This window comes from Sarcophilus harrisii, chromosome 3 (genome assembly GCF_902635505.1).
Source record: "Sarcophilus harrisii chromosome 3, mSarHar1.11, whole genome shotgun sequence".
Classification (NCBI taxonomy): Eukaryota; Metazoa; Chordata; class Mammalia; order Dasyuromorphia; family Dasyuridae; genus Sarcophilus; species Sarcophilus harrisii.
Genome location: NC_045428.1, coordinates 238,293,578 through 238,306,829, shown reverse-complemented (window position 1 = coordinate 238,306,829; position 13,252 = coordinate 238,293,578). Strand labels below are relative to the sequence as shown.

General features: G+C 32.1%; 1 protein-coding gene across 1 annotated transcript in view; it reads left to right on the top strand.

Annotated features, from left to right (window-relative positions):
- NCAM2 (neural cell adhesion molecule 2) overlaps nt 1-13,252 on the top strand; it is a 263,078-nt gene that overhangs the window by 247,790 nt on the left and 2,036 nt on the right. Inside the window, exons 16-17 of the mRNA XM_031959261.1 lie at nt 2,248-2,452; nt 9,584-9,703. Of these exons, the coding sequence (XP_031815121.1) occupies nt 2,248-2,452; nt 9,584-9,703 (325 nt within the window). The remainder of the gene's footprint in view (nt 1-2,247; nt 2,453-9,583; nt 9,704-13,252) is intronic.

The following is a 13,252-nucleotide window of genomic DNA, read 5'->3' as shown; positions in this document are numbered from 1 at the left end:
GTAAAAAAAAAAACATTGAAAATAGAATATCTAAATAAACCTATTTTAGAAAAAGACATTGAAAAGCCATAAAGAGCATCCTAAGAAAAAAAGCATCAGGGCCAGATGGATTTACAAACTAATCCTACCAAACATTTAAATATCAATTAATTCCAATATTAAATAAATTATTTGGAATGATAGGCAAACAACAAGCCCTCCCAAACTCCTTTTATGACATATAGTGCTGATACATAAAGTAAAAAGCAAAAACAGAGAAAGAAAATTTTAGATCAATTTCATTAATATATATGGATGTAAAAATCCTAAATAAAATACTAGCTAGGAGTCTTGTAGAGGGCCACAGTGGGGGAACTCTGGGTGAGGTATAAGACCTTTCAGCCCAGGGTGTCTGGTTCAGCTCCCTATCTCCCCTAAGGGCTCTCAGCCTTCCTGAGAAGTCAGGGGATGGAGACAACCTGTTTTGTGATTGAAGCAGAGTGATACCAGGTGGCAAAGAGTCACCTACATACAAGAGCAAGTTGTTTATGTGGTCCTGCAGGTTAGCACATGTGCAGTGCTGCTTTGGTTATATAAAGGTGTTAGGATATATAAGGCTGAGAAATTTTGGAATAAATGGACTCCATGTTTTGAACATCCATGTGAGTCTCCCTTCATCACTCCTCCATTAAGACCAAGAACTTGGGCTGGTACTGAGGTCCTCCAGAGAACTAATCTGGACATAACACCGTCTCAATAATATATCACAAAGGTTCTACATTGTGTCCATGTAAAATTTATACCAGGAATGCTAGGATGGTTTAACATAAGGAAACCTAGGAATATAATTGATTATATTAATAACACAAGAAACAAAAATCATGATTATCTCAATAGATGCAGAAAAAGATTTTGACAAAATGCAACATTCATTCCTATTTAAAAAAAAAAAAAACCACTTGAAAGCATAGGCATAAAAGAATCTTTCTTTAAAATAATATGAAGCATCTACCTAAAACCATTAGCAAACGTTATTTGTAATGGGGATAAACTAGAAGCCTTCCCAGTAAGAAAAGCAGTTAAACAATGATACCCATCATTACCAGTATTATTCAACATTTTATTAGAAGTGCTAAGAGAAGAAAAATAAACTGAAGGAATCAGAATGGGCAATGAGATAATAAAATTATCTCTTTTTTTGCAGATAATTGATGATATAATTGGAAAATCCTAGAGATTCAATTAAAAAGCTAGTTGAAAAAATTAATAATTTTAGCTAAAAAGCACAATAAACCCACTTAAATCATCAACAGTTCTATATAAACCAACAAAACTTTGCAAGTTACCCCATTTAAAATAACTATAGATAACATAAAAGCCTAAGGAGTATACTTGCCAAGACAAATACAAGAATTATATGGATGTAATTATAAAACATTTTTATACAAATTAAGTCAGATTTAAGTCAATGGAATTATATTGTTTGTGAATAGGCAGGGCCGATATAATAAAAAGGACAATTTTATCAAAACTAATCTATTTATTAAGTCCCATCCCAATTGAACTACCAAAAAATTACTTTATTGAGCTAAAAAAATAAAATTCATTTGAAAGAACAAAATTTTGATCAAGAATATCAAAGGAATTAATGAAAAAATGTAAAGGAAAAAGGCTTAGTAGTATCAGATCTTAAACAATATTATAAGGCAGTAATTATCAATTATATTTGGCACAGACTCAGAAATAGAAAGGTAGATCAATGGAACAGAGTAGACATAAAATACCTAGTAGTAAATGATTTTAGTATTATTATGTTTGACATGTGTATATGTGTATATTACACATATATACATATATAATATGTACATATTATACATATACATACTTGTGGATCAAATGGTGGCCTTCTATAGTACATGATTGGAAGGGAGAGAGAAACAGGAATTTAAAATTTGATCAAATAAATACATTTTACAAAAAAAAGACAAAAGAAAAGAATGATGCACTTCAAGGTCTCCATTCCCCCAAGTCAGGAAAGAGGACTGTGAGCAATTCAAGATCTTTCTGCCCCTCAATTCCTTCCCTTCCCTTTATCCTCCTCTCACACCTGACCCCTTCCTCCTTTACCCCAAAGTTCCTTTTCTTGTCTGAGCCCAAGGATGCTGGACATTCCTGAATGGGGTTAAGTGAAGGGGGGCAGGGAATAATAGCACAACTCCTTTTTTTCTTACTAATTTTCTAAAATGTAATATTTTGTTTATTTTAAAGACACACTTTTTAATGGCTTTGGACTTGGTGCAATTATTGGCATAGGAGTTGCTGCACTTCTACTAATTTTTGTGGTAACTGATGTTAGTTGCTTCTTTATCCGACAATGTGGATTGCTGATGTGCATTACTAGAAGAATTTGTGGAAAGAAAAGTGGTCCCAACAGCAAAAGTAAAGATCTAGAAGATGGAAAGGCTGCATATTTGTGAGTATCATTTATGAAATTTTAAGAACATCTTAATCTCAGATTCTAACCTGTTATTTATTTCAAGTAATTTCTGAGCACATTAAAAACAAAAAACTATTTGGGGGGGTGGGGAGGGGATTGAGGCAATTAAGGTTAAGTGACTTGCCCAGAATCACACATCTAGGAATTGTTAAGTGTCTGAGGTCACATTTGAATTCAGGTCCTCTTGACTTCAAGGCAGTACTCTTATATACTGCACCACCTAGCTGCCCCAATAAAAATTATTTTGTATGAACTGAGTTGTCAATTTTTCTAGAAAGACTGTTATATCTAATGCTATTTTCTTCCCTCTTATACTTATATTTCCATAAATTAATATAATTTCAAAAAATCAAAAAATTATTTAATAACAGAATTTAAGAACTAACTTCAGTCACTATCTAGTCCAACCCATACCCCAAAGGAATCTGCACTATGCTGTGTATTATTAGTTATTCAGATTTTACTTGAACACTTCCAGAGAGGGGGAATGCATTATTTCTTGAGGGGAAGCCATTCAATTTTTGAGCAACTCTAAAAGTTAGGAAGTTTTTCCTGATTTCAGGAAACTTCTTTACACAGGTTATACTTTCTGGGGCCAAACAGAATAAGTCTGTTTCCTTCTCTATGTGGCAGGCTTTCATATTTAAGATAACTAGAATGTCTCCCTAATTCTTCTTTTCTCCAAATTAAGATCTCCAATCACTTCATGTAATTCTCATATGACAAAAACTCAAGGGCCTTCACTATCCTGATTTCTTTCCTCTGTTCACTGTCCAGATTATCAATTGATTCATATTGAGTTTATATTCTAAGCAAACCTCTCAATCTTTTTCAGGGAAACTGCTAACTAACCATGCCTTCTTCATCTTGATATTTCAAGTTGATTTTTTATGCCCAAGAATAAGAATCTTGAGTTTCATTTTATCAGGTTCATCTCAGTGCTTTTGGCATTTTTTTTTTTGTATATTCATACTGTCATTCAGTATATTATCATCTAGTACATTATTATTGTTATCTTTCAAGCTTAGTGTAATCTGTAAATTTTATAAGCACGCTATTTATACCTTTGACCAAATCTATGTTCAAAATATTAACCAATATCCCAACTATGTTGACATTGAATCATTAATAAAATTAACATGAAATACTTTGTGAAAAGTTTTCCTAAATTCTAGGCAGACTGCCTATTGAATTTCTTTCCTCTACAAAATTAGTAATTCTATCTCCAAAAAAAAGAAAATAAAGTTACTGTTATATCCTATTCTTTGAAACCATATTGATTCTTTATTATCACTGCTTCCCTTTCTACATGTTTTTGTTGTTTTGTTGTTTCAGTCATGTCTGATTCTTAATGATAAAATACAACAAATCAAACCTTAACTAAAAAAAAAAGACTAATATCCAATAATAAACAAATATTTGAAACATTCTTAGAAAAAAAACCAGACCTGAAGACATTATTTGCTTTTTCAAAACCCAAGACAAAAGAAATACAGGAAAGGTAAATAAATATATCAGCCAAGGATAGCAAAAACAACAGAGTGACAGCAGAGACTTCTTTCTAAGGAGACAGTGATGAAGGCAGAAATCAGGAGGAGGTAAAAGTGAAGAGCAGAATAAGGATCCCTCTGAACAGAACTTGATAGGACCCACCTTGTGGGCAAATCAGTGAGGAAGTTTTTTGCTTTTGTGTTGTTTTTGTGGCACCACACTGCAAAATGGAAGGCTGCATGAAATGGAGAAAAGGAACAGAGAAATAGATGGAAGTGAGTGATGTGCCCATGTCAAATCAAGAGCACTTGAGAGGAGAGCGACCTTTATGCTCTCTAGGAAGAGAAGAGACTGAAAGGGAATGAATGAAAAAGAGGGGGGAAAGGACTTTAAAAGGAAAAATGAGGGAATCTCTCTTTAGAGGTAAAATGGAGTTCTGTTATTGAATACTGTGAGTAAAAAGATGTTGTGTGAACAAAGAGGGGAACCCTATTCTAGATATGATCTGGAGAATTTGTTATTTGAAAAGACTACTTGTTCTACTTCAGGAGTAGATGAGTTAGAACTCAAGGGCAGCTGTCGCCTAGGAGAGTAGAAGAACAAAGATCCAGGAGGGGGATTTTTATGCAAATGTAAAAAGAAGAGAACCAGAAGGAAAATGGGCTACCTAATTAGGAAAGTGGGAAAGGAGAGGATTGCCATGATAAAGTGTCTTTTATGCCACCTGCAGAAATTAGTATTGTTCTGAGAATGAAGGACAAGGGGAAAACAGGAATTCACAGGCCAAGATTTATAAGGCAGTAGCAGAAACTTCCTAGAAGTAAAAGTCCTGTAACAAATATTTCAAATGCATTGATTTTCATAAAGAATCCAGATAATTGAGGACTAGATAATTATAAAATTCCAAACTAGAGAATGCATATCTAGACAAAAAAAAAAAAAAAAAGAGGGTAGATAATAAAGAAAATAGGAGAAATCTTTGGAAATAAAATATTAAAAAGTAATGAATAAAATTAGTTGAAGAAGAGGAAAGGAAGCAAAAATCCACATGATTAACTGAGAATGAGAAATGGGAGAAAAAAGAAGACAAGAATTAAATTAAAAAATTAAATCAGGAAAGAAAAAGGAATTAATAGGTAAAACTCTAAAAAGCAAGACATAACAAATGGGAGGGGCCATTGGTGGTAAAGAAAAGAGAACCATTGATAACTGGACCACCTTTAAAAAGATCAGTTCCAGGAACTTGAGGAAAATAGTACTGTGTTTATAGCAGAATACTGAGAGAAATTATAGCTTGAAAAAATATTATAAACAATTGGAGAAAAAGATAAGCATAACTCTCATAACTTTAAATGTAAATGACAATCCAATTAAATGAAAAAGTGACAAATTTAGTAAGATAAAATTGAATGAAAATTAAGGGACAGAAAAAAATTTACTATACATCAGGTGAATTCAAAAAAGCAGAGGTAACCAAGCAATATGACAAAGAAAATTAGCATTCAAAAAATAAAAAGGAATAAACAAGGAAACTACATTATAATGAAAGAAACCATAGTCAACAAACCAAATCAGTGATAAACTTATACGTTGTAAATGCCTTCACGTTCAAATGCTTAAAGAAAAAATAACTGAGCTAAAAGAAGACATATACAGTAGCATAATTGTGACAGAAGACTGCAATATTCCTCTCTCCATTTAAAATAAATCTAATAGAAAACTAAACAAAAAGGAATATATGAAACTGAACAGATTCTGAAGAAACTAGAACTAAAAGATTTATGGCATCTTGATGAGATTATAAAAGTATATATTTGTGTGTATATGTATATATGTATGTATGTATCTCTGTATATATATATATATCTATATTTGTGTGAATGTTATTGACATTTTAAAAAATAGACTATCTCAGTGAGTCATGGGAGTTTTCAAAAATTGGCCATAAATTAGAACACAGAGATATTGCAAGCAAAATGTAAAAAGGCAGAAATAATAAATACATATTTATTTTATATTATAATAGGATTAACATCCTGAATATAAATTTTTTAAAAATTAGAAGGTCAACAAATAAACAAACCCTAAAATAAGCAAATATGAGGATATTTTTAAAATTAGAGGGGAAAAAAATGTTAGAAAACAAAAAACCCAGAGATATGATAATTAAAACTAAAAACTGGTTTTTTGAGAAAACTAATAAAAGAGATAAAAATTTAGTTAATCTTATTAAAAAGCAAGTAACAAAAAATGAAACCAATTAAGTAATAAATGAGCAAGGCAAATTACAATAAAACTAGAGGAACTAGAAAGAATATTCAGAACATATATAAGCATAGCTATATGCTAACACAATGGAGAACACAAAAGAAATTAATACCATCAAAATAATTAAATTATTCAAACTATCAGAAGGTCAGTCAGAAATGTTAAATAACTCAATCTCAGAAAAGAAAATATATCTAGCTGTAAAGGAGTTACCAAAGTGGGGAAGGGGAAGAAAGCTGGATCTTGATTCACAGAATTCTATCAAACTTTTAAAAGAACAGTTAGAATCAATACTTTACAAATTATTCTCAAACCCTACCAGAATCATTTTGTGAGACAAATACAATCTCAATGCCTAAACCAAGATAACAAAATATAAAAAGAAGGTAAAGGACAATATAATTAATGAATATTGACTCAAAAAATTTTTAACAAAATCCCATCATATATACTACAGTGTTTTATCCAAGAAATATTTATTATGATCAAGTGGGATTTATACCAAGGATGTAAAAGTGGTTTAGCATCAGGAAAATGATTTATATAATCATATTAAAAAGTAGAACATCCAAAAACACATGATAATCTTCAACAAATTCATAAAAGCCTTTGTCAAAATATAGTATTTTTAATAAAAATCCTGTGAATTAGAAGCATAGAAGATTCTTTTTTTAAAAAATCATAACACGTGGCATTCTTCAACAATGAGATGATTCAAATCAGTTCCAGCTGTTCAATAATGAAGAGAATCAGCTACACCCAGAAAGAGAACTATGGGAAATGAGTGTGGACCACAACATAGCATTTCCACTCTTTCTGTTATTGTTTGCTTGCATTTTTGTTTTCCTTCTCAGATTTTTTTCTTTCTAGAATTTCTAGATCCGATTTTTCTTGTGCAGCAAGATAACTGTATAAATATGTGTGTGTGTGTGTATATATATATATATATATATACACACATGTGTTGTATTTAACATAAACTTTAACATATTTAACATGTATTGGACTACCTGCCATCTAGGGGAGGGGGTGGAGGGAAGGAGAGGAAAAGTTGGAACAGAAGGTTTTGCAAGGGTCAGTGTTGAAAAATTATCCATGCTTTTGTTTTGTAAATAAAAAGCTATAATAATAAAAAGGTAAAAAAATCATTAAAATTAAATTAATTATCTAATTTTAATTAAATTAAAATATCATATGCAATGAGAATGCCTTAGAACCTTTTCCAATAAATTCAGGAGTGAGGCAAAGATGCTCACTCTACTCCCGTTATTTAAGATGTAGGTTCTAAAAATGCTAACAACAGCAAAAATAGAAGAGAAGGAAATTAAAAACATAGAGATAGAGAAAGAAGAAATAAACTATTCCAGTTTGTTGATGATATGTTGGTATACTTATAAAATCTTAAAGAATCAGGAAAGATATTAATTGATACAATTAATTGCTTTCATATAGTTATAAGCTATGAAATAAATTCTAAAAAATAACAAATCCAAGAAGCTATAATAGAAAAGGAAATATCTTTCCAAATAATTATAAATTCATAAAACATCTTATGATGGACAAACCAAAACACATAAAAGATTTGTATAAATGATAACATGCAGCTTACAGAAATCAAGAATGATTTAAATAGCTGAAGGAATATTCAGGGCATATGTCTAGGTCATGCCAATATGATAAAAATTATGAGGCTTCATAATCACTTTTGGAAGTTATTATAATGACATACTAATCAAATTACTGAGGAGATTCTTAATAGAACTTGATAAAAATAATAAAATTCATTTGGACAAACGGAAGAGCTATATTCCCAAGGGAAATGATGAAAAGAAATAAGGATGAAGAAGAGTAGTTCTTTCAGACACCTAACTATATCATAAAATAGCAGTCATTAAAACCATATGATTTTAGTTTAAAAAAATAGAGATCATTCAATGGAACAGATTAAACAAAGGAGAATCAGAAATAGTGGAACTCAGTAACCTAGTGTTGGATAAAGTAGAAAACAAATTATTAGGGGAAAAAATTTCCTTATCCAATTACCAAAAAAACCATTGTGATAACTGCAAAGTAGTCTGGAAGAAATTAGGCTTGGATCAGTACCTTTACATAATCAGTACCTTGCATAATAAAAACAATTTTATAACTCCTATATTTACCTCATCAACCATCATTCCATGTAGTGCAACTTACTTTTGTCTGCAAGCTTAATTAAAAGTAAGAATCTTATTTTTAATATAATCCAGTTGCATTAGGATGTGTCTCCTTGTTTGTTAGTCACTGGACAAGAATCTCATAATTAGAATCCCAAGTTGATAATATTTATAGGTAGTCTAAAATCTGTCTTATTCTTTGTACTTTGTACTTCGTACTTTGCCTCTTTATGCTGCCATCACCACTGTAGAAATAAAAGGGAGCTTCAGAGAACTGATGGTTACTTTGCATATATCTTTATTTTATATTTCATCATAGCCAAATAATTCACTTAATGGCAAGTACAGTAATGAGCTTCTTTATGTCTTTAGCTAGGCTAATATTCAGAAAATTGTTAGTCTATTTCTAGGATCTAAAAATTTCTTCTTTTGCTCTATTAGCATGACTTTTGAGAACCCAGAATCATCACCACACCTTGATGAGGCCTTGGAGGGTCACTTTGTGGAGTACATATACAAAATATGATTTAATATTAAAGATGGTGACTGTTCCATGAAGAATATGAAATGGCTACTATTTTCCTTGGTTGGTTTAACCTGAGTCTCTTAATGCCATCTAAGACTAATTTAGTCATTTTAGCAACTATATCATGTGGAGGTACCCTGAGTTTTCTAATAGAGCTTTCTATTAGAGCTAATAGAGCTCTATTAGAAAACTCAGCATAATCTATTAGAAAGAACAGTGATCTATAAGTTAGGGAGTCTGGGCACTAATTTCCACATTGTCAGTTATTCTCTGGGCAAATCACTTCACTTTGTGGACCTTTGATTCCTCATCAGTAAATGAAAGAATTAAATCAGAAGAGCTTCTTAGCCCTCAGATGCTATAATCTGCTTTTTTCTTTATAAGATATATGACTCTATTATCCAGAAAGCTGCAGTAGAAAAAAAAAATAACTTTTGAATGTTTTGTTTGTTGCAAGTAGCTTTCTAATAAATTACATTCTTTTAAAATAATTTTATTTCTCTCTCCTCTCTGTATTGAGCCAAAAATTTATTGGGAACTTAAAAAACAAATTCTTGAAGGTTCTCCAAATCTGGAAATATTGTTTTTTGGGTTTTAGATTGTGTCACAAAATGAATGACATTTTGATTACATTATTCAGGTTAAGAATTTTTTCCCATACTTTTTTAGGAAAGACGGATCAAAAGAGCCAATAGTGGAAATGAGAACAGAGGATGAAAGAATTACCAGTCACGAAGATGGAAGCCCAATAAATGAGCCAAATGAAACCACTCCACTCACAGAACCCGAGTATGTAGCCTAGAATTTAAAATTTTGAATAAACATTAGTGAGATCCATAATGTGTTTTAAAGATTTTTATACAAGTAAAATTAAAATTTTTTAATTGTTTTAAAAGTATTATAATTATGAACTTCAAAGGCCCTTTGAATTTTGAAAAGCAGAACAGTTTATTTCTGAACAATGCCTAGAACAGAAATCACTTATCAACATATATTGCTGAATTCTAATTCAGATTTTTTAAGTCATTAACTAGGAGCAGAATTTTGCTCATAGACACTAATTTTATGTCATTAAAAAAAAACACTTGAAAAATATAATTGGCCTTCTCAAATGTGAGTTGTTTTTTTGTTTTGGTTTGGGTTGTTTTTTTTTTTTTTTTTTGGTAAAACATCCATTTGAATATTCTAAATCCTGAAATTAATATATTCTGAATTCATAATCACAGAATTTAAATAGTCAAGAAAATTGAAGGTCTGTAAAGAAAAATAAGAAAAAATTTTAGTGTACCATATCTATATTAGTGACAAATGTAACAATATTTGGTAAATGAGATAATTGGGCCTCTCATTCTTTTTCAAGACCTCCTCCACCACTCAGCCCAGGCTCACAAGAATTTTCCTCTTATGACATTTTAAGTTTTCTTCTCTCCCATGCAAATGGGGAAGGATATTCTCATTATAACTATGTCACAGCCCCAGGGTTCAGAAGCTTCTGTCTGCCTATGGATATCCCCTAGTAATTATAGAAAGCCTAGATATATCATTTAAATTAATCAGCCAAAAGCGTAAAAGTATGAATAAGTCTTTGTCAATTTCAGAGGATTCTAGTGCTTTTGACTGTTGAATGAAGTCAGATAATGCTGCATAAGCAACATCTTTGATGTGCCAAAAATATATATATAGGCACAACACATCTCTCTGACTGTCTATAAAAAGAACAGTTAGTCTTAGGATAAATTCAAAAAATCAAAGTCAGTCAAGTATTGAATCAAAAACAAAATTATGAGATTGGGTGGGAGGAAGGGGTAAGAGGTAAAACTAGTATAACACAAAACATCCAGCCAGTACACAAGAAAAACAGACAGGAAGAAGCAACTTTGGAGAGAAAAATACCAGCTTTGGACTAAAATCCTAAAGGACCTTTGGAATCTAGAAAGCAGAACTTAATGTAAGCTTTAAGAGGAAACTACAAAAGGAGACAAGGATTTCCAGCAAGCACAAGTTATGTTACCATTTTGCCACAGGTATTCTGTACGTGACATTGTCATTTTACTTTAAATTAGTGTCCACTCTTCTCAGGGACTCAATATATTTGTGAAAGAATATGCTCCACATTTTGGAGGATTTTTGTACAGTGTTATTAGTAAATCCATTTCCTAATGGAATTAACTAATTATTATTGATTAGGAAAACATTAGTTTCTAGTTCCAGAGCGAGAAATCCCAAAATTAGACCTAGAACACTGAGCAAAAAAGTAGTTGTGTATCTGTGGATCCAGCCTCTGTGAGTCCATATTTGAGAAAGTACCCCTCAAAGTACTAGTACACTAGGGCAGGAGCTTATCTAGGATAATTTTAGAGTCATCTATATAAAGGACCCACTAGGGACGTTCATCCAGACTGCTCATTTATTAATATTGTAATTTTCAAGTACCCATTAGAAAAAAAATACTTTTTCTCCATTTTTTAAAAACTGTAATTAGTCATCTCCCATGATTTTCCTTACAATTCAGACCACTTCCTTTTAGATAATTTTTATTTGTTAGAATGGTTAAGTATTAATAATTTTTATGTTCCTATACTATATTATTTTATATTAAAAATTACCTAACTATTTAGCCACAGATAGCTCAATACCTGACCTTTTTTCCTTTTCTTTCTTTTAAGCAGATCTAAACTGCTTGCCTTATTGTGCTATGAGTTCCTTTTCCTTAATAGTATTATAACCAATGAAATAACGTCTAATTGGTATTGAACTTTCATTTTAGTATTAAAATTTTTAGTATTTGTAAAATTAATAACCTACCTAATCTCATTAGTGAATGATTAACAAACCCCTAGCAGGTTTTTCTGTCTCCATCCAAGTGAATCTGAAACCCTGGCTGTCATTCTTAGGACTGCAAGGCCTGAGTGCAGAGTTCCATCTTGGGCCCTTGTCTCTTCTTTCTCTTGATGACCTTATCAGCTCCCAAAGATTCAGTTGTCATCTGTATGTCTGCTTACCCACTTCTAACCTTTCAATTGATTTCTGAAATCACAACTACAACTACTTATAGTACTTAAGTATTAACAGAGTTTGACACCTCCTCAAAGCCATGCCTCAATTAGAAACATCAGCATGATTTCACGTTGCTGGCCTAACCATCATTAACATTTTCTGCTTGTTCCACACTAGACACTCAATATGGATTAGTTGTAGACATTTTAAATTCAATAAGTCCAAAAAAACCTCTCATTATCTTTCCTCCTAAACTCTGACCTCTCCTAAATTCTCTATTGTTATCAAGGGCATCACCATTTTCCTTGTCCCCCAGATTTGACTTCCTAGCTGTTATCCTTAACTTCTCTCAATCTTCCACCCTCCCCATCCAATCTATTGATAAGGTCTATCAATTTTACCTTTGCAACATACCTCAAATATGCCCCCTTCTTTCCTCTAACACTGCCATTACTCTGCTGCAGGCCATCATGCTTCTACTATTCTGCTGGTTAGTCTGCCTTCCACAAATCTCTTTCTACTCCAATCCAGCCTCATCCAGAGCTCCTTATGCCCTACCTTTACCCCCTCCCAATCCTTTACTTTCCACTGTTTACTTCTCAATCCAGTGACAGTGGTTCCTTATTATTCCACAAATAAAACGTGCCATTTCTTAACTCTAGGACTTTTCTTTGACTATTTCTGCTGGCCTAGAATGATCTCCCTTCTCATCTCTGCCTTCTGGTTTCCTTCAAGTCCAGTCTAAAATCCAACCTTCTAAAGGAAGTCCTTCCCAACCTCACTTAGTTCTTAATTGTCTTTTCATTATTTCTATTTATCCTATATGTAACTTATCTGCTTGCTGGCTCCCCTGTTAGATTGTGAGCTTCTTTTTTTGTATCTCCACTGCTTAGTCCAATGCCTGGCACCTAATAGGCATTTAATAAATGCTCACTACGTTGAAGAGGGAAAGCATTCTGGTCATAGGGGACAGCCACTGAAATAACTGCAAACACTTGAAGGGTGAGACTGTGTATGAGTGAATTACTGACATCTGATCCAAAGTATCACTGTTGGAGAAACAAACAAAAAAAATGGAGGTCAGCAAAGAGATGGGAGCAGGATAGTTTATTTAAGAATTATCAGCAGAGAAATGATAATTTAATCCATGAGAGCTGATGAGATCATCAAGTGAAATAATATAGAAAGAAAAGAAAATGGTCCAGTGTTCTATGGAATACCTATGGTTATTGGTGTGATCTAAATAAGGATGCAGCAAAGGAAACTGAAAAGGGACAATGTAATATGTGAGAAAAGAATCAGGAGCAGTGTCCAAAAAAACCTAGGGAAGAGGTCATGGTG